The 23,214-nt window shown below is 35.8% G+C and overlaps 1 protein-coding gene across 1 annotated transcript in view; it reads left to right on the top strand.

The window, feature by feature from the left end:
- The window catches only part of ADGRL2 (adhesion G protein-coupled receptor L2), a 569,912-nt gene that overhangs the window by 413,612 nt on the left and 133,086 nt on the right, over positions 1-23,214 (top strand). The window contains exon 4 of the mRNA XM_055138189.1: positions 9,993-10,165. Within this exon, the coding sequence (XP_054994164.1) occupies positions 10,093-10,165 (73 nt within the window). The 5' untranslated portion in view covers positions 9,993-10,092. The remainder of the gene's footprint in view (positions 1-9,992; positions 10,166-23,214) is intronic.

Below are 23,214 nucleotides of genomic sequence, written 5' to 3' on the forward strand. Positions count from 1 at the left end.
TGTGAGTAAGTTGTTTCATCTGTTGCGTTCAAGAGACAGTGTGGTATATTTCGTAGCATTTTTTTTGTGGCCTCCTACATGTATTTATAGTTAACTTTTAGTATGTATTTTTGAGATAATTTGACATATTTTACTCAAATTACATCATTACCTCTAAGAAACCTCTGATGGTGATATTGATGATCTAATATACGACAGATCCTGGGTCATTATTATTTCATTTAGTGGTTGTATAGATAGACCAAGAGGGAATCTGAATATTGATTTAGGGAATGGCTAGTAACAATGATTTATGAACAAAGGATCTAGTGCAGCAAGCCAAATATAAGATTGCATCTCATGAACAACACTGGACTTTTTCCTATTAGACCAAAACAAAGATTTCTTTATAGCATCAGAGATGTTTTCATTATATTTTCTCGTGATTATTAATATTTATTGTAAATTATATTGGAGGAAATACACTCTTAACTTACAAGCAATTTCTTTATTATTATAAGATTTATCAGTCCAGAATAATTTGTTTATTCTAACATGTATTTGTAAGTACTTTAAATAGCTCTATAAGAATGTAAAATTAAGATAGCTCAACTGGAAATACTAAAAATTAAGTTAACGTTTAGTTACTACCTAAGGGATATTAGTTTTGCTTATGTAAACATTGGGAAAATCAACTCATTATTTTTTTTATTTCATTACTTTTATAATTCCAAAGTGACTCTTTTTTTTAATTCTAAAGAAAGATAATAAAACGTAAAGTAACTTTATCTCACCTACTTAGAACTGGGCTTATTAAACATTGGAAATTAGAACATGAGTCCTGCTACTATAATTGTCTTTGGGTCAGTTAAGTGTTCTCATGTAAAGTGAAATAGTAATATACATAAATGAAAATGCATTTCTTCATGTTAAGATAACAAGTAAATGACTTGGTTTATTTATTTAGTTTAACTGTCATTTTGGGTGACAGATGGGTTAGGGAATTTTATTAGGATTTATTTTTTTAGCTAGAACGTAAACTCCTTGAGAGTAAGGCTAGGAGTATTGTCTCTTTATATACTGTCATCAGTGTAACAGCGGGTAGGGCGTTTGCCTTGCATGAGGCCGACCCATGTTTGATTCCTCTATCCCTAACCTGGCAAGCTACCGAGAGTATCCTGCACACATGGTAGAGCCTGGCAAGCTACCTGTGGTGTATTCGATATGCCAAAAACAGTAACCAGTCTCACAATGGAGATGTTACTGGTGCCCGCTCGAGCAAATCGATGAACAATGGGACAACAGTGCTACAGTGCAGTGCATTTTCTTTCACAGTATATACCGAGAAAGACTATACTAGATATTCATTTAATCATGATTAAATGGATGATTTCATGACAAGCAGGAAGAATGATTTTAAAATTAGTCTATTTTGTAATTCAAACTCCTACTTGTTAGTTGAATACCTTTTCATCAAGACGACAAATTTTTGACCTTGATAATATCAACTTTATGAGGTTAAGTGATAGGTAATTGATAGAGCATTGGGCACATAGTAGGCACTCATGGAATTTTGGTGGGGGACATAGTGCTAGTAATTTGTATTCAACTTAAAATTATGTCAATTCTAGAGTACTAAAAAAGTCAAGTAAAATTGGAGAGGACTGCCATTTAGTAACAGCTTTGGTGGTTGGTGCATGCAGGAGAGATAGTACAAGTTCAGACACTTGACTTGGCTGCAGGTGACTTGTTCAGTCCTGGAACCGTGTATCATCCAGTATTGCCAAAAGCAACACCAAGAACAGAGCCAGGAGTAGCCCCTGAGTACACTGGGTGTGCCCAGAAATAAAACAAACAATAGGTTTGGGGGCTGGAAAGATTGCTCAAAGGGGCCGAATACATACTTTGGCTTGATCCCCAGGGCTGCAAAGTCACCTAAGCACTGCTGAAAGCAATGACCCCCTTCATGTTAAGATTTCATGAAATAGTTCAAGTGACTATTATTTTGCCCTGGCTACCTCCAGGTGTGACTAAAAAACTCAAACTTAGCCCCAACCTGGCTTTCACTTTCCTCCATATGGAGAGAACTGCTTTGTTGCAGCTGTTATAATATTAGTTATTGGTGCAGTTAAAATATTTTAAATCTGTAGAGTGCTGGTATTCAATACTAATACTGATAGTAAAGCTTTACAATTGCTGTGTGAGCCACGAAAGTTCTGGTACTGTTCCAATCCTAAGATTGATTTTCCTACCACTGACTCACAACCCTTCTCCACTAGTAAAAATTCTGTTTTTCATGAAGTTTTTGTTGTGCTTTTTTGTTTGTTTTATTTTTGGGTCACACCCAGCAATACTCAGGGGTTACTCCTGACTTTGTACTTAAGAATCATTCTTGGTGGTGCTCGAGGGACCATATGGGATGCTGAGGATAAAACCTGGGTCGACTGCTTGCAAGATGAGCACTCTACTAACTGTATTATCATTCTGGCTTCCTGTAGTGACTTTTTAGTTCATTTGTTTGGTTATTTATATCCCACACATGCAAGGAAAAAATCCAGTACTTGCTTTTATTTTCTCACTTCTTTGTTTAGCATAGTCATCAGAAATTGATTCTGTTGCCACAGAAGATATAATTCCTTTAAAAAAAATTTGAGTGACTGAGTAGTAGTTCTCTTGAGTGTCTGCCACCTCTTATTAATCCCCTTCTTCCATATTTTGGCTATTTTAAATAATACTGTTGTGTATTATTTAAAATAGACAAATATGTTAAATAATAACATAAGGGTGCATGCAGTATCTTTTTCACATCAGTATTTGTTCGATGTTAAGATAACATACTTAACTGTGGTGCTGCTGGTTTATAGGTATCCCTAGATTTTTGTTTGCTTGTGCCTCCCAAATCCTTATGGCTTCAAGGGATTAGATGGCCATTCTTGATTCTCCAGTTCCTGGGCTCGATAGTCCAACACTTATCCCTGGTCATACAGGGCTTAGGCCATGTGCTGGAAGCTAAACAGATACACTTTTGGTGCTCAAGTCATTTGATTCTGTTTTGTTTATTTTGAATGCCATGCCAGGCTGTGCTCAGGGCTCACTTTCAGCTCTGTGCTCTGGGATCACTTCTGGCAGCATCTTGGAAACCCTGTATGATGCTAGGGATCAAACCTGAGTGGTTTGATCCCCATGCATAGTAAGTGCGTCACCAGCCCCCAATTTAGCTTTCTAAGCAATCTCCCTGTATTATTTGCTATAGAGGCTACACTTGGATTTAAAACTGACATTGTACAGGAGTTCCTTTTTTCTCCACACTGGTTGTTTTCAGTCTCCCTGCACTGATGTCAAGTGGTATCATACTGAGGTGTATTTTTTGAGGGGGGTGGGAGTGGGGGGCACACTTAGCGGTGCTCAGGAATTCTGGCAACCCTTGGGGTCCATTGGGATGCTGGGGATTGAACCCGGGTCAGCCATGTGCAAGGCAAACATCTGTCTATTGTACTATCTCTTGGGCCCCTCTCATTGTTTTCTTTTTGATTTGTGTTTTTCTAATAAGTGGCTGAGCAGTTTTTTTTTTTTTATATATACTTACAGGTAATTTGTGTGGCTTCTTAAGGAAGAGTCCCTTCAAATTATTTTCCAGTTTTTTGATTTGATTGATTTTTTTGGGTTGGATTTCTTAAATATTTTGAGTAATAATCTCTGCCCTGATAACATGCTGTGCACTACCTTTACCCAGTGAATAGTTTGCATTATTTTTTTGTTTTCGTTATATCTTCTCTGTACAGAAGCGTTTTAGTTTGAGTTAGTCCCATTTATATATTTTTACATTTTTTTCCCTTTGCTGTTGGAGTCCCCAGACACATCTCTGAGATTAATATTCATGAGCATATTGCCTATGTTTTCTTCAATCTGAGCTGTATTACAAAATATTTTGAACAAATTTATTTATGATTTTTTGGGGGGTAGAAAAGTTTGACAGCTATCAGTGTTTCACAGTATGTAGGTAATATTTGAAATGGACACATACTTTCATTTCTTAAAACTTTATTCAGCAGCTTATGTTCATAAAATGTCTTATTAATTTGAAAACAGTAACCTTTTTTTTTTTAACTATTTGAACTGGAAGGATTTTAATGAAAAGAATGGCAGACTGTACTGTGCCTCTAGTGTTCACAGCTAAAAACCTCTTTTGCATGCTCAGCGGGACTCCTAGATATGATAGCAGATAGCAGATGTAATTTACTAGGCGCATTCCTGAACTCTTCTTTCTACTCCTTTCGTCTAAGCTCTCTCTTAGGACAATTTATTCCTTCTCAACGAAGATATTTCAGTAAAGGGTAAGACAAATAATGAATGTTAAGGGGACTTTAGCATAAATAGTTTAATTAAAGTGCTCTAGACTTGAGGCCAGTGTTTGCAGAAAAGAAATGGAGAAAGGGTGGTGACTGATGGTTTTCCACGTGGTTTTAAAATCTATCAGCTTTCCTTGCTCCCCCCCTCCATCCTCGTGTAGGGTAAGAAAACAATCTCAATTGAATATAATGTTGATTGTGTGGAGCTGAAAAGCAGCTTTCTTATTTGGCGTTAGGGAGGATCTACTTAGACAAGTTACTGAAAGGAAATTCCTAAGGGTATTGCTATTTTCTTCTACATTGACAAGAAGGTGGGTATTCTGACCTGTAAAGATCGCACAGAAGACAATTCCAAGAAGTGCACACCCGAAAGGAGGTTTAAAAAAAAAAAAAAAGGAAGCACACGATTTTTATTCTCTTAACCTTTGCATGTTAGCAGGGGTGGGGTTGTCCATTTTTATTGTTTTTGTTTGTTTTGGTAAATGCAGTGAAGCAGCTTTCTTTTTGATGGTAAATTCTATCGTGTAATTATTGCAATTTTATAGAGCACACAAGACCAGAAAGACTAATTTCGTACAGTTATCTTTAACTTCCATTTAGAGTCGACACACATTTAGTGCATAGAATTTTAGGCTTAGCCAGAGCATTAATGTTTCATTTATACAGCATTAGTGCATAATAACAAGGATGGGTGACTTTGGTAGGTTTTATGCTTAGCTGGCTCTTTCCCTGTTCTCGTTGTGCTTGTAGTTGTTTTTGGTTTAATAGCCAGTGTTCACAGTAGTTCAAGTGACCATGAGTAGAAATCAAAGATAAAGCTATAGATACGAATCTTCATGGTAGATTTGCTCTTAATAGAATATCAATGTTAGTTAACCAGTTTTAGAAAACTTTAGTGAAATTATCTCTTCCTCTAGCTAATTTGAAACATGCTATATTCTATTTCTTTCATTGATGCTTATCAACAAATGGGTTTTATTTTCTCAATTTTTGCTAAGTAGACATTTTCCATATATGGCTAAATGTGATTTACTGATAATGTAATATAAACACACGGATACTAAAACTCATTAGAGGTGTTTTTCCAATTTTTCTGACAATTTAAGGTATCAGAGGTTTAATGCAGTCAAAGAAGGTTAAAATCTGAAAGATGATAGCTAACAGATTGTTGTAGTGCACGAAACACTGAGAAATGTTGATATAAACAATGCTGAAGCATATTCCTGGAAGACATTATTCAGCTGTGGAAGGTTTAGTAGTAATGATGCATTAATTGACTTTTTACATGACAGTAAGAGGATACTCACATCTAAAAAAAAATTCTTGACAGTGGTCTGGTAGACAGTGGCATGCGGTTTATAGAAATAAGATTAGAATGAAATTGCTTAAATCTTATTTGAAGGATCAGGACGAAAAGTAGAAGGTTCTACATTAAAACTGATTTAGTGTTTTAAAAATCACAGTCATTTGTGTTATAAGCCTCTAGCATTCTGTTTTTTCTGTTTTAAGATGTAAACAGTTTGCATTATGCTGGGTGCGTGGGGGAGTTCAGCTGAATTCTGTGCCTTTTCTCCCCTAAGTCTTAGAAAAAGGGTTTTCTAAAATCTAAAGACAAACTGGTGTTTAACAGGGGGAATCACTTAATCTTTTCGATTTGTTGAAAGGAAATTTAATAGTCCTTTTATGATTTTTTTGTTCCTGTCTTTGCATTTTGAGAAGCTTTTTATTGAGTTTCATTTGGTAGTTTATAGAGTTTGTAGGATAAATTTGCTAACTGCATCTATGCCTGTGAGTGTCCTTTGGCTCCAGTTTGACTTGGTTGCAGCATTTTCTTGAGATTTATTTAACTTTATTTGATTATATATACATTTATTGCTTAGCAGATTGTAGTTTGCTATGTAGTTCCAATTTTCATTAATTTTTCTTTAATGGAAGATTGTTTTTAATTAGGATCACAGCACTAAAATCTTTTGACTGGAGTTTTAAAAAATTGCATTGGAACGTCGGGGTTTCAGAAATAATTTTATTTGATATGAAAGTGGGATCTAGGTTGTAGAATGACAACAGCGCTTTTGATGTTCTTTATCTCAAGCCCAGATAGTTGGACCAGTGTTGTCATTTGCTTCTCTCAAAGAAGTTACAGTTTCGTGTTAGAAATATTGCCTTAGCAATTCTGTTTCATATTTTCAAACCTTATAATTGTATATCATGTTCAAGCCATAGGAATACATTGAAATTTTCTTATAGTTAAAAATCCATTCATGAAATAGTCTGCCCTGGCCAAAGACCACAAAAAAGGTCTTGGTTATGTGGTTTCCTTCTCCCTTTCCTCCTCACTAGCAGAGGTTTCCATTTTGGCAGCTGTTTCCTCGCAGGCAGTCATCAGTCCCTGATTTCTTCCTTCCCTTTCTTCCCACAAACAAGGACTCTTTCAAACAGGGCATGACTGAAGACAGACTGGTCTTGGATTGCTCTGTGCAAGTAGAAATGTGTTCAAGAGTTGTGCATGTGGGCAAGCAGCCTGCAGACACTGAATCATTGAAGTTGAGGTATCCTTTACAACCCAAACCTGCATAGTTAGATAGAATTTGTTGCTTAAGTCAAGACGGAGGCTGACTGAATTTTTCTTGCAGCAATTAATGTACCCCATCCACACAATGAGATTATTCTGATTGCTTGATTAGATCATTGAGCAGTCTGTAGGCTATACAAAATTGTTCATTGATTAGTCTTCTTGATGTGACAGGCCATGAAATTATCTGGCATCTCTTCATGCTTTTTTTTTTTTTAACGAAAATAACTGGTGGTTTTTTTTTTTTAAATTTTTTATTAGTGAGTCACTGTGAGGTACAGTTGCAAACTTATGAACTTAAGTGTTTGCATTTCAGTCATACAGTGATCGTTTACCCACCCCTCCAATAACTGGTAGTTCTAAGGCAGGTGCTTTGGTATCTTTTTGCAATTGTTAACTGTAGGTTTTTTTTTTTTTTTTTTTGGTTTTTGTCTTGTGAAGTTTTTCTGGAGTTTAGAATGAAAAATTAGGCAAGATAGTCAATCCATTCACAAGGCTTGTGTACCATGTGTCTTCATCAGATTATTATTATTTTTAGCAGAGTTGGGGATCAAACCACTGATTCACATCGCTGATCCTCAGAATGATTTTTAATATGCATTTCTTTTTACACTTTTTATACTGAGAAGAGGGAAATGTGGGGGTCAGGGGTATGATGTAGTGGCAAAGTATTTTATACCTTGTGTATAAAAAATGTTTCTGTCTTAGCACCTCAGGCAGAGAAGCATCAGGGTTTTCTCTCAACTGGGTAACACAAATTCTGACTCAACTCATTGTATCTAAATGACAGTAGTGATCTCAAGTAGCGAAAACTTGACCTAAATAACACATGGGGAAGTATATCTGAAAGTAGGTTCTTACCTGAAATGCAAGCTATGACAAAACATTGTATTACCAAAATGTTTCTAATATTTTCTGTGATTTTATGTTATCTATGTATTTCAACATTAGATAATAACTTCAGATTAATTTTTACCTTCTTTATGTGTTTGTTGATCAAACAGCATAGTGACTTTATAGCCTACTGTGTTCCAAACCATATAGAATCTGCCTGTTCTATTGAAATTAGTTAACTAACTCCAAGTGAATTGTTTGAACAATGTCTTGCATTGGTAATAGAATTACATAATGTACATGAAGCACGTAGCAACTGCAGACTAGCTCAGATAAAGTGAATTGGGAAGTACTTAACTACAAAAAATTATTTTCTAGATATTTCTTGTTTTGGTTACAGCATGTCAGTTATGTGAGAATATTTTATTTATAGGCACAACATTTAGATGGCAAGGGACATTCTCATTGCCCTATTTATTGCCTTTCATTTTTGGTACTGTTTACAGGAGATTAAAGGCTGCATTTAATAGACTGGATAAAATTATTATTTAGGGGGCCCTAGACCTATAGTGCGGCAGTTAAGGTGCTTGCCTCCCATGCAACTGATGCAGGTTCAGGCCCCAGCACTGCTAATGGTTCCCTGTACCCCACCGAAGGCAGGCAGGAGTTAGCTCTGAGCAGATCAGGGTGTAGCCTCCAAACCAAATTTTTATATACATCCATAAATACATGCATATTTAGAAGAAAATAATAGGAAATGAATATGAGGAGACTATCAAGTCTTTCCTAAAAAATAATTTTTTCACCCCAAGAAGTTTGTCCAAATTAGACGTATTTTTAGAACAAGCTTCGTTTTGAAAAATGTTGAGGCTAGAAATTGCTCTGGATCTTCCTGTCACCCATAGAAGTGTAACATTTTCTAACACCCAGGATATGACCTAGTGTCATGTGATCCTAGTAACCAAGAAGTAGTGTTTGTAGTATTTCTAATTTCCCCCCTCCCCGCATTGCAGTTGAAGAGTTGTATTCCTTTCATCATCGTCGTTGTCATTGTTATTGTGGTGGTGGTGGTGGTTTTGTTTATGGGCCATACCTGCAGATGCTCAGGGCTTGCTCTTGGTTCTAATCTCAGGGAACTATATGAATAGTCCCAGGGATGGAACCCTCGTAGGTCACCTTGCAAGGCAAGTGTCTTCCCCTTTGTACTCTCTCTCTGGGCTCCGTACTGGATTCTTAAGGGCTGATCAAAATAGTTTGACTTTTGGTTTTGTATTCTTGACTAGCTCTCCTTCAGTTTCTTCAAAATAATGATGGAAACTTGGATATGTAATGAGGGACTGGGTGTTTTTGTTTGTACATCACGGTTTGACTGACTAAAGCTTGTGGGCTTGTCTTACAAAGTTAAACCTTGCTCTAAGGAAAAGGAACATATATAAATTTAGACATTTTATATGAAATACTTCAGATAATCACTCTATTAGACTAGAAAACAATTAACAATTTGAGGGCTGCAGAAGACAACTTAAAAGGCTAGAGTGTATGCTTCTTATGCAGAAAGCCTCGGTTGGATTCTCCATGTATGGAATGACCCCCAAGTGCAGCCCAGAGTAGTTCCTAAGCACACCAGGTATTGGTCAGAAATAAAGAAAAAAAAATCCCAAAACCAAAAAAAATGGAATATATAGTATTTGGGCATACATGTTTTCAGAGACTGTTATTATGTACAGCATATTCATGTAATAAAAATGATATACCATTGTATAAAAGAACCTTTATTATTTCTCTAATTTATCTTGTAAGATACCAGAATAAAATAATACTACTGTCCCTAGTAACAAAGCTACGTATATTCATACAGCTTTATGAAGAGAAGACCTAAAATTAGTAATTTAATAAAAAGACTAAGAATGTGTAGAGATAGGGTAATAGAAACAGTGTGCTCTTCTAAAAGGACTTGCTCAGCTTTTCAAAGAAAAAGATGTAATTTGAAATTCATATAATGAAATGAATTCATATGTTACGGTTATCTTCACGATTCTTAGGCTTTGGTTGATTTTGAATAGAAGGCTCAGATGGTACCCAGTATATAAATGCAGCTACCTTATTTAGTAGGTCAAGATAGATACTCCTTTGATTTTTTTAAATATTGGGGAGGGTGGGGAAAGGGAAGGAACAAGGGAGAGTTCTTAATATTATTTATATATTTTTGTGACGTAGCAAGACCATGGAGTAAGTGATGGATTTGTTTGTTTTTTCAGATATGAGGATCAATGATGCAGACTGCCGTGTTCGATGAAGCTGGGCATTTATAACTAGATTCATTAAGGAATACAAAGAAAATATTTAAAGGGATCAATAATGGTGTCTTCTGGTTGCAGAATGCGAAGTCTGTGGTTTTTCATTATAATCAGCTTTTTACCGAATGCAGAAGGTAAGATATATTCTGAATTTTATTTTTTAAGACTAGAGGAACTTAAATGGTGCAAACTTTTTTTGTTTTAAATAGAAATGAATAGAGTGTTACTCTTGTTACTGTTTTTAAAGTGTTAAGGTTTCTTGGTTGTAGAATTCCTTTTTAAGAGGTTTAGTTTTTATTAAATAGCTATATGATGTAGGGAAGTGCTAGAATTCTAAATTTATATTTTAAATGAAAGCTTCACTTTAGTATAATTTTACGTTAATTGACTAAGTTTATTTCAGTAAAATTGAGAATATGTTGTGGTGACTCTCGTTTTCAGTTTCATTGACTTCCTAAATCCAGTTTGGTAGGAACTGGAGGTAGTACAGTGGATAGGGCACTTATCAGCACTGCAAAGCTACTACTGATCTCTGCTATAAGTGATCCCTGAGTGCAGAGGCCAGAGTAAACCCTGAGCACCACCAGGTGTGACCAAAACTAAAACTAAAACTAAATAAATGTAGGTTTGGTTACAGATTTCCTAGTTTTTATATGCTATGGAAGTTTTCTTATGTTGTGGAATTGCAACTATTATTTTTAATAATCATGTGGATTTCCTTACATCACTAAAACATTACCCTTAAATATTATCTCATGTGAAATTAATCCCCTCTCAGGTGCTTTTTTTAGGTCAAGAATAAGTAAGGAGTCAAGACATGTTAATTTTATACCTAGTTCATCGTCATAGTTATTGTTTGGCATAAACATTGTCGTTAAGCCTTATAAAATCTGTAAAAACAAAAACGTGAGAAAAGCATAAAAATACAAGAAAAAGTCCAGTGAAACATTCTTGAAGAAAATGTTTGAAAATTAAAATATTGTCTTTGGGATAAAGATGTGCCTCAGCAGTAAGAATCTTTATAATCCCGTTGCTCATCAATTTGCTCTAGTGGGCACCAGTAACGTCTCCATTGTGTGACTTGTTACTGTTTTTGGCATATCGAATACACCACAGGTTAGCTTGCCAGGCTCTGCCGTGCGGGCAGGACACTCTTGGTGGCTTGCCAGGCTCTTCGAGAGCGGCGGAGGAAAAGAATAGTTAGAGAAAAATAAAAGTTATATGATTGATGGAAGCTTTTTTCTGATGTATCTTTGTAGCAAGGTACAAGATGTTATTTTAATTTTGCCGAAAGAATTCTATTTGAACTGCTATTTTAAAATTGTGTTTCATCATTTTTTTCCTTGACTTTCCAGACTCCTACATTAAATACCTGATAAAACAATAATTTAAAATAACAAATTTAGATATATTTAAAACTAAAGTATTAAAGTAATATTCATTAACATACAAAATTACACTTGACAGTTGTATGTAGGGTAATGTTGTATTCTTAAGAGAACATTGCTTTTTATACCAGAACTGAAAGACCACATGATCTTAACATTACGGTACAATCTATCTGAATGAACAGTACTAAGATGATCAAAAAACGAGCTGAGGCTGCATTTAATAGTAGTATGAATTCCTGTCTTGAATTGCTATTAAAATCTCGAGTATAGTCTCTCTATATATTTTTTTATTTTTTGAAGTTGATGGTGGGGGAGGGAGCGGGTGGGGTCTGCCTGAATTCCTGCTATTATGTTTGAATGTTCTTATACATTTAGAAAAGATTCCAGGTGTGGACCAATGCCTCATTAGTCTACATAATGAAAAAATTTCCAATCAAGTTAGATACTACTTTGCTGGCACAGTAGCTTAACTCAGCAGGGGGCTAGCAAACAGACTTTTTCATGAGATACTGCAGTTTTATTTCTAGTGTCACCTATCAGGTCAGGTTTCATATCTGCTGTGAAGGGAAATTTCATTTTTTGCACATCAGGCCAGGGGGTGTTGCTTTTGAAGCAGTTCCCTCCTATGGGTAAAAAGTACTGGGATGAACCCACACTGTTAACTGTGAGAGTATATACAATTAATGCACACTCTTAGGACCCTGATCCAGCCTCACATCATTTTGTATTAGAAAAGTTTAGCATGACATGGTGGTACTTTATTGCCAGAAAGCAGATAATGCTCTGTGAACAGCTAGAGAGAAAACCAATCAAAGTTAGGTATGTGAGCATAGGAAATAAGATACAATTTAATCATTCGGCCATTATGTTTATAGGGCAGGGGGTTTTCCTTACATGATAGCTGCCTTTTCAAATTTTATAGAGATGAACAGTTTTTGAGTATCGTTTCTGAAGCCTTTTGGGAAAACTCAGATAAGGGTTTTTAAAAATTATTTATTTACTTATTTTTTAAAGTTTTAGTTGTTTGCACCACTCCTTTGTCATTGAATGGCAAAAATTGAGCTGGGCCTGGGATTACAAAATACACGAGGCAGCATTCTGCTTTTGAGGAGCTTATGGACTTTGTAGAATATCGCGGTCACTGTCACTGTCACTGTCATCCCGTTGCTCATCGATTTGTTCGAGCGGGTACCAGTAACGTCTCTCATTACTGAGACTTATTGTTACTGTTTTTTGGCATATCAAATACGTCATGGGTAGCTTGCCAGGCTCTGCCGTACAGGCGTGATACCTTCGGTAGCTTGTCGGGCTCCCCGAGAGGGTTGGAGGAATCAAACATGGGTCAGCCTCGTGAAAGGCGAATGCCCTAGCGCTGTGCTATCGCTCCAGCCTGTAGAATATCAACTGGATGTGAAATATTAGTACCAAACAAAGAAAATAAATTAAGTGTAGATGCTGCAGGCCTATTGAGGTCTGAGGCAGGCAAGAAAGTGCTTGTCTTGGGGCCTGTGATTTTTATTCCTTTATAACCTCCTGGTTTTATCATTTTTCTTGCAGTAGAAATCAGAGATTGTATTTTTAAGTATTATAAATGAATTAAGGTTATAAAATCTATGTGTGTTATATTCAGAATGGACCATGGCCTTTTTATTTTTTTAAAGCTTTTTCTCCTGTTTCCAGTTAAATTATATGATTTTTAAGGCTTACCGTTATTTTAGATTTATCTCACAGGGGAGGTAAATTTCCGTATTTGCATGAACTTACTTGTTCGATGTTCAGAAGAACATTATCATGTCATGTCATGTTGTGTGCATCTTAAAAGATAAGCAATCATGAGACCAGATGCTAGTATAATAGTATAACAGTTCTGAGCAGGATCTAGTCTTTGGAAACACAGAGTCTCCTGAGCATTGCTGGGTGTGACCCAGGAGATGCCTTGAGCACCATGCGGTGGACCCTCATTGTCCCCAACACCAAAAGGCCAAGCAGCATGTGACATGCTTGGGTCTAAATATAGAGATTCCTGGTTGACTATCACCATGAGTGGCCCCTGGGACCTATCCCCTCCACCTCTCAACAGAAAATGCAAATTTTTACATATTTTAAGTTTTACCATAGTAAAAAAGCCAATTATAAGAAGGTCTAATTAGTGTTTAAAGGGCCAGAGAGTGCAAGGGTTAAGACACTTGTCTTGCATACAGTCATTCCAGATTCATTCCCCACTAATCTCCAGCACTTCTGATAATGTCCTTCACCCTGCTGGGCGTGATCCCTAAGCTCTGAGCCAGAAATGAGCCCTGAGCACCACTAGCTGTGTTTCCCAAATAAAAATAAAGTAAAAAAATCAAGTCCTACCCATTAAATACTCAGTTTGCAAAATCACAGCAGTATTTTGTTTCTTAAAGTCTTTCTCCCATGTGTACTTTGGACAATTGTTTTTGAACATCTAGATCAAAGGTAATTATAAAAGATGAAACTATTCAGAGTAAGTTTTCTTAGCAAAGATTTTATTCCTAGAGAACAAAAATTTCAAGTCCTACAAAGTACTGTTTGTGAGAAACCAGTGCTTTGATTTTTTGGACCAATTTTTATAAGCATAGTAACCCACTGTGGCATCATGTATCAGTAAGTAGAAAAGTAAATTGAATTTTTGTGTCCCAGAGAATTAAATTATGTTATATAATGGAGCTCTAGCAAGCATAAGTCAGGCATATGAGGGCTAGCTCAAGTGACAAGTTACAAATAATAGCAATTGTTCAGCAAAGTTGGTAATAAGGATTTCAGGTTGAATTCTATATCCAGTAAATATGTAATTAGATTTCTTTAGTAAATTTCTCATTAATTAAATCATATTGCATTATTGTTTATCCTTTCCAAAGAAAAAATATGCTACATATAAATGCCAAATTAGCCTTCATATTTTGTATAAATAAAAAAAATTAAGAACATAGTTGCGGAAATAGTCTCTTTCTAGTTTTTAATATAGTTTGGAATTCTCTGAGCACATTTTACCGTGACTTGAGTTAGTGATATTAAAGATATGTTTAACTCTACAATCTTTTCACTAGTTGGTGGGCAGACAAAACAAATAGGTCTGGGGTTTAAAATCCTAGGTCATAAATGTTTCCTTCAGAATGATCTGTGTTTTTGGTGGAAGAAATAGTAGCTTTGTTCCCTAAGTTTAAATTTCAGAAGGATTAAGATGATTCAGATCTATATTCTTTTTTATTTTATTTACACATATAAAGTAAAAGCTATGTTAATTCAAAAATTTTTATCATTGATGTTTCTGAATGCCTGGCTTGGCTTATACTCATTCTATATTGATCACATAAAATGCGTGAGTGTTTGAAGAAAGTCTTAGTTTTAATAGGGAAGGGGCAATAGTACAAAGAGGCATTTGGATGGTGGACATTTAGGAGGTGGTCTATGAGATTGCGCTGAATCTCAAGTATGCACGGGATGGATAGGTAATGTTACTGATATTGAAGAAAAGAAGAGAAAGACAGCATGGGATGTAGGCAGAATGATGTGTAGTAGCATTTCATTGTCTTAAGGAACTGCAGAATTGCCTGCTAAGTCTGTTCTGGGGTCAAAATATTTCTGTTTCCGACAGTTTCATGCCATGATTCTGATGCTGTTGAACATCGCCCCTAAGAACCTTCGTGGTATTAAGCAGTGTAGTGGGGCGAGGGGTTGAAAATGAGGTGTGGGATATATGGGTGTGGATATAATGTCAGTTTTAAAAATGATTTTGAAAGGAAAGTCTTGATTTATTGTGATTCAGAAGTAGTAAGCAGTTTACTCTGCGTTATTATCTAAAATTTTTCATAAGGTTCTTTGTTCCTTAGTTCAGGTTCCATGGGCATAATTTTAGGCTTTATAAAGGATTTTTTTTTTTGACAGTGTCCTGAGTAAGGAAAACAAAAAGGGAAAAATTGGCTCTAGAATGGAACAAAATACAACATATTTTCTGTTACGGGAAAATGTTACATTTTTAGAGCCTCTCAACCCTTGCTTTTCTTTATGATACCTTGTTCTTCTTGGATACATAATAAGGACATTGCACTGATGATGCTGAATTGACTTACAGAAACTTTATATTTCCTAGCCTAGCAAAATTGACTACTTTGTTCATTTCAGTATATTTGATTAGTTGAATGCTAGGAGGTAAATTTTCAGCAAGGTACGTGGGGATTTGGCTGTATGACTCCTATTAAACTTAATGGGAGTCACAGCTCCCATTAAATTAATAGGAATTGAACAGCATATCTGTGTTTGCTGCAGAGTAAATGTAATCTTATTTTTTTAATTTACAAATTATGTAAATTAACTTTCATTTGAAAAATGCATTTAAAACAGATTTTATATTTTTAGTGCTGATCAGTATGATTTTTTTGTTCTTTTATGAAACTAACTATATTGATCTTAGGACACTTTAAATATTCTTTGTTCTGTTATGAGAGTAATGTAATTTGATTGCCGCAATTTTCTTCTGCATATGTAGTGATGTAGTTTAGTTTTAAAAGCATAAAAATGCCACTTACAAATCATACGATAGTGTTTCTTACCTTGCAAAAACTAAATGCCTTATGGATCAGAGAACAAGGTATTTATATTTTTTCTAAATATGTCTCAAAATTCAGAGAAAACTAAGCTAATAGGATTCTCTGGCCTTTTTTTTTTAAGCTTAATTGGAGATAACACTTCGATCATCATTATAGCAATATTCAGTAGCAAATTAGACTTTATTTCATGTCTAAAGATTAGGTCTTATGGACTTTTTTTTCCCTTTTTTCATCTTTCTACCCTATTTCATCTTTCCAGTTGAGAAAAGACTTGTTTAGGTTGTTTGTCTTATGTCTCTGTTGATTCCTTGATAATATCTGTTTTTGATAGAAAAGTTTTACAAATCAGAGGCACTGTAGTCACCAAGACCTTAATAACATATTGTGTGACACTTTGGGGAGGGAAGCGGGAATGCTCAGCACTCATGGCGATCCTCAGGAGCCTCCTCCTTCAGCAATGCTATGGGTGCCATATGATGATGGGGACCGAAGATAAGATCTCACATATGCCAGGAATGTGCTGTGCCATTTGAACCACATCCATGGCCCAGGTATCTCGTGATATTTTAATTTTCACAACCCACCCCCTTTTTTTTCCTCTTTTGGCTTTTTGGGTCATACCTGGCAATACACAGGGGTTATTCCTAGCTCATGCACGCAGGAATTACCCCTGGTGCTGCTGGGGGGGACCATATGGGATGCTGGGAATCGAACCCGGGTAGGCCGTGTGCAAGGCAAACGCTCTACCCACTGTGCTATTGCTCCAGCCCCACAAAACCCCAAGTTTTTGACTGGTAAGAATGTCAAATATTTAAGAAGTAAATCTGTTAATTGTGAAATAGTTTGCTAAATCTCACGAGGTCATAAGCTTGCCCATGCAGGAGTTAAATTTTTGAAATGTGAAGTATATATTTGTATAGCGCATTTAGCACAGCTTTTATTATCTTTGAAAAATATATAGTATCCTAAAAATCACTAAATTAAAAGCACAAGAAGCAGGGCTGAAGAGAGATGGTCCAGGGGGTTAGGCACTTACTTAGCATCCAGCCACACAGTAATTCAGCCCACAGCAGTACTTATTAACCCCTTGAGCATAAATCAAGGAATAAACCCTGAGCATATCTAGGTGTGCCATCCCCCCGAATAAGCATTTTAAAGCACCTATTTTTGCACAACAGTAATCATGTTAATTACTCTATTGAGTAATTTTTTATGAGGACGAATATCTTGCTTCATTTTTTGAAATTAATTCAAACTTTTCACTTTTTTATATATTGTACACTTCAATTATAAGATAATAAGTATAAGTGATTGAGCACATCAGAGTATTAATATAGAACTGATATGTGTCAGAGAACCATTTTGTCTGCTGTATTACTAAGGGAGTGTCTTTCTGAAGCATATGCTTGGTACCCTGTGGTACTCTTTATTTTCTCTTCACCTCCTGCATGACAGAGAATGGCATATGACAGCCGTGCAGTCTACATGCATTAGACATCAATGAGGATTAGTGAATATCTCATGACATCTTTCAACCCTATTCTTGAACTCCTTTTGTCAACTTGACAGAAGTGATTCCAGGAGAATACCTAGCCCAGCCCTGGGATCTTTTGGATAAAATGTAAGACTAAGAAGGGAATTCTATATCAGAGCTTTAGGAAGCAAAAACATTTATAATCCTGCCTTATCACCATGGGTCTACTCCTTTGAGTTTGACTTTTATTTCTGAGTTTGAATTTTATTCTTGCATGATGGGCTTATTTTTCTTAAAAGTTCTTTACATTCATTCAGATGGGAGAGATAAACGTAGGGAAGTTTAGTTAAAATTTTAAAATAGTTCAGAATTCTTGGTTCTTAAGAGAAATGCAACGTATCCTTTTGAATTCCTCCTCCCCCCAAAAAAAGCCATATTCCCTTAATTATGGATGAAGTAAGATATGTGTGAGTCAAAGTTAGGATCTTCATCTCCACATACTTTTGTATTGTCTCCTTATTTTATATTATTATAATTTGTTATATATTTAGATAATGTATTTCATCAGCTGTAGTTTAGTTTGTCATGTGTATGTCAGAAATGATTTAACTTTTCTTTCCTACTCACTTAGCCATGTGGTCCTAATTTCTTTCAAGCACAAGTAAATATATAAATCTTTTTCTTCAAAACTGGTTATTTCCTCACACTAAAATTCTAGAATTTTTATTATTGTTTTAGGTATGTGGACATCTTTCAAACTTGTTTTTCTAAAGGACTATACCAGTGTTCAGTTTGATTATCGGCATATGTATATATCAGTTTAAATATCCCAGTAGCATTGCTTTTTGATGTCAGTAAAGATTGGCAATTTGATATATGAGAAAAGGATATCAGAATAGAAGTTAAAATTGTGATTTTGGGGCTAACTGTGAGGGAAAATATTTTAATGGATTTACTTACTGACCAATTTTAATTTGGTATCAATTTTTTATTCAGTAATTATATCATAGCCTTTCTTGTTTTGTAAAATCCTTCATTTGTTTTTGTTATTTTTAATGAGACATTTCCAGCTTGCCTTTAATTTGATTTAATTTGATTCACACTGCTTTTATATATTTTTTAATTTAGTGTGGGTCACACCTGGGTTAATACTGGCTCTGCAGTCACGAATTATGCCTGGTAGTGCTTGGGCGACCAAATGGGTGCTGGGGATCAAACCCTGGTTCGGTGCAGGGCAAGCTCTATCTCTCCAGCTCTGATTTAATTAAAAAAAAATTAAACAAAGCTTTTAATTGTAGTCACAGATTTAAAAATGACCAGTACCTTCTTATCTTGGTTTATTTACCTCACTTTCTTCTTTCATGTTGCTATACAGCTGTTTTCTTTTGTGTGTATTTCATTATATTTATGGCTAAATTTTTATTCCAGAGATTAAATATTTAATCACCTGTATTACTCTCAAGCCTTTAAATGTTTTTATTTAAATTTTTAATCTAATAGTAATTACCTTTGTCATAAAGTGACAGTAACAATCTCATTTAATTTAGGAGTAAGCGCATTAGGAACTGAAGGCATTGTACAGGGTTTAAGGTACTTGTCTTGAACTTAGACAGCATCACTTAGATCCCAAGCACTGCATATGATTCTCTGAGCATTGCAAGAAGTGATCCTTGCACATAGAGTCAGTAGTTAGCCCTGAGATTGCCAGAAGTGGTTCCCAAACACAATAACTGTAGCACTGTCTGTCTGTAGCACTGTTGTCCCCTTGTTCATCGATTTGCTCGAGTGGGCACCAGTAATGTCTGCATTGTGAGATTTATTGTTAGTGTTTTTGGCATATTGAATACGCCACGGGTAGCTTGCCAGGCTCTGCCGTGTGGGCTTGATACTCTCGGTAGCTTACCGGGCTCTCCGAGAGGGACGGAGGAATCAAATCCAGATAGGTGGAGTGCAAGGCAAATGCCCTACCCACCTTGCTATTGCTCTGGCCCCAATAAAATTTATTTTTAAGATATGATACTTTCATTTTTTAAAAAAGGTAATGGTGATTAGATATTCTATCTTGAAGCTTAGAGTTCTGTATTTTATAAAATACAAAGTGTAAAGAAATTTCCCTAAAAATAGAGGACTTTTGATAAAGTAAATTGTTTTGCACAAAGCTAATATAAAATGCATTAAATTTCTCATTTATTTTGCTGGTTATTTTGAAAGTGTCCTTAATATTCCTTATTATCTCTCTCTCTGTTTTGAAGTTGGACACTTAAAATTTTTTAAATGTAATTAAAGTGGGTATTTGTTATATTTTCTGTCCCCTTTTTTTCCCTTTCGTTTCTGTGGTTGAGGTGACTATGTGCCCCTCTTCCTATCCAATCGTTATGTTTATTAATGAATAATTCTCTTTTCTGATTCATTTTATGTTTGTAGCATTTGAATTAAAATTACTGATACCATATTTATGTTTTGGTTAGAGACAGTATAATTTGTCAAACTTATAAGAAGGATGGACAGGATTGCTACTCCTGGTACTGAAAATCTGTTACATTTATGGGACGTATCTGACAGCATGCGATGGTGAGATATGGTTACAGGTGGTTCAAATGTTGGCAGACTGGGACTGGAGAGGTTAGTATAGGAGTTAAGGTCCCCATTCAATTCCCAGCACTGTGTGGTTCCCAAGCATACCAGGGTGACTGGAGGCCCCTGAGAACCACTGAGGGTGGCTTTGGAGTCCGAAGGCTCTATCACATTGTCTCTTGTTAGCCTCAGCTCCACAGGACTTGAGCAGTTCTGTATCTTTGGCCCTAGTACTGACTCACTTGCAGTCACCCCGAAACCCTCTGAGCAGCACTTGGTAGTCACTTTTTTTAACCCCCTCCCCCCCTAAAAACCCCAAAACACCAAAGTAATGACAGGGACATCAGTTTAATATTACTTTGTTTAAGGAAAGCTCTTATAATGGGGCCGGAGCGATCCCACAGCCGGTAAGGCATTTGCCTTGCATGCGGCTGACCTGGGTTCGATCCCTGGAATCCCATATGGTCTCCCCAGCACCGACAGGAGTAATTCCTGAGTGCATGAGCCAGGAGTAACCCCTGTGCATCGCCGGGTGTGACCCAAAAAGAAGAAAATAAAAAAGGAAAGTTCTTATTATAAATTTCAAATTTCGTTATTTCAGTAGATCGGTTGAGTATTTGTTTCTAGGCAGAGTAAGAGGGCACGGGATCCAGTGCAAGGACAGGAAGACTTCTCTAGGAAAAGGTAATGTATGTTGTGATACAGAGAGAAGGCGACTTAAGACATGTGTGCAGGAGAAGAAATCTAAGGGAGATCATGCTTGATGCTTTTAATCTTATCTAGAACAGTGCTCTTTAATATTGAATGTGCATATTGACCACTTGGGAATCTAGTCAAAATCTGGATTCAGATTCAGTAATGTAGGATGGGTCTCCAGAGTCTGCATTTCTAATAAGCCCCAGAAGATGCTGGGATTGCTGTTCTCTGAGAGGTCATCCCTATTAAGTGGTTTTGGTTAATTAAAATGTTTATTCTAGAAAATCAGATTTTTTGTATGACCATGATTTCTACCTTACAAATCTAGGTTTGTTTTTACTCTTTTTTTTTTTTTGGGTCACACCCAGTGATGCTCAGGGGTTACTCCTGGCTCTGCACTCCGGAATTACTCCTGGCGGTGCTTGGGGGACCATATGGAATGCTGGGGATTGAACGTGGGTCTGCCACATGCAAGACAAGTGCCCTATCTGCTGTACTATTGCTCTGGCTCTGTTTCTACTCTTAAATAAAAAAAAAGTAACATCACTTTTAGTATTTATATAAAAAACAAAGCAACCCTGAAACTGTACTGAACATTTTTATATTTGTTGTACTTCTAATCCTATAACATGTTTTCCATTGACCATTTTATCTGATGATTTGCTTTGAAAAATCCCTGAGTAATAATGCAGCCTTGACCCACTGTCCTGTATATTTCCCTCTATCCCCCATTGTTGTGTGCTACTCTCATTCTGTTGCATGGAAAGAGGATTTTAATGATATTTCACTATAATTTTAATTGCTTAAAATAACATTATAAAGCATAAGAAAATATATGTTCGACTTTACTCATTTATAAAATGTTACAATGTACTAATTTTCAAACTCAAACATTTTTGAATACTAAGAATTTTTGTCATTCTCACTTTGTATTAATGGTACTGCTTATGTTAGTACCATGAAAGGGAATGGTGGGGATACTTGAATGTGAGACTGGTTAGCAGAGAGAGTTTAAAGATACTGTATCTACTGAAGGCTGTCTAATGTTATTTCTTCTGTGGAGCATCACAGCATAGGCGAAGATGTTCTTCATTTTTTAATTAGTCATAGCCACAATATCATTTTATTTTTTCTGCCTGAGATAAAAATTAGTGTGCAGATATATTATTTCAGTTTAAAGATAATTCAAATCGAGATTACATAAAGAGATTCAGATAAACAACTTGAAGATTAGAAATTTTGATCTACAGATAAAGACCACTCCTAGGGCTGGGGCGATAGCACAGAGGTAGGGCCTTTGCCTTGCACATGGCCGACCCAGCTTCGATTCCCAGCATCCCATATGGTTCCCTGAGCATCTCCAGGGGTAATTCCTGAGTGCAGAGCCAGGAGTAAACCCTGTGCATTGCCAGATGTGACCCAAAAAGCAAAATATAATAATAATAATAATAATAATAATAATAATAATAAAATAAAGACCACACCTTTGGAAGTCCTATTTATTTTCAGTGTTTTTCTTTCTGAAGAATTCAGTAGTTAGTCTCACCTTATTGCTGTATTGCTCTGCTTCATAAATTTGCCACTAAGAATATTTAAGATACACATTAAAATATTTAATATACATAGCTTAGCACTTGGCAATGATGATGGTTTAAAAGTATCATTTATTTCAGCTTTTTAAAAGCGATTACCATTTCAAATTAGAAACTATATTGGGGCTGGCTTTATTTTGAAATATGTAACACATATATACTGCAGGAGAAAACAAACTTGCCAGATAACTAAATTCCATATAATCTTTAGAAGTTATCTGACCACTTATTTGGCACAGTTTATATTTGAAAGTTTGCACTATTGCTGAAATGAACCTATTTCTTGAACACTGAAAAAATTAGAGTATTGTGAGAGTATTCTTGGTTTTTAATTACCAGTTTACACCGAAACCTCTGGAATCTTAAAGTAATGGGTTTTGAACATTATCTTTTCTCTTCTGTTTGCCCACAACAGGAAGCTCAGTAATCCTTTACTTTGTTTTAAAGTTTAGGCAAATAGAGACTATCTTTGTTAGCTTTCAAAAGCTCTTACTTGTTGAGATAATGATACTCACCAGAGAGTTTGAGTTCCTGTCTTATTTACCAGAAAGCTTGCCTTGGAGAGCTGTCATTCCGTCCTTTCAAGGGCATTAAAGTTGTTAATTGACTGATCTTAAAGATTGAGTGGAAAACCTATAGTGACAAAATACTGGATGTAGGTGTGACTCCAGATATAAAGGATGATGAATCTCTGCTTTTTCATCCCATTCCTGTTGGTACTTCAGATAACCAAATACAGACTAGAAGAGCAAAGTACATTTAAAAGCATTCAGAAATGTTAAGCAACAATAAAACTCCGTAACCATTTAAATGACAGCAGCTGACTATTTGAATTAACTTTGTGTTTGGCTTAATTTGGGACCCTAATTATTCCTAACTTACGTGAGT

The sequence above is a fragment of the Sorex araneus genome, chromosome 5 (genome assembly GCF_027595985.1).
Source record: "Sorex araneus isolate mSorAra2 chromosome 5, mSorAra2.pri, whole genome shotgun sequence".
NCBI classification, from domain to species: Eukaryota; Metazoa; Chordata; class Mammalia; order Eulipotyphla; family Soricidae; genus Sorex; species Sorex araneus.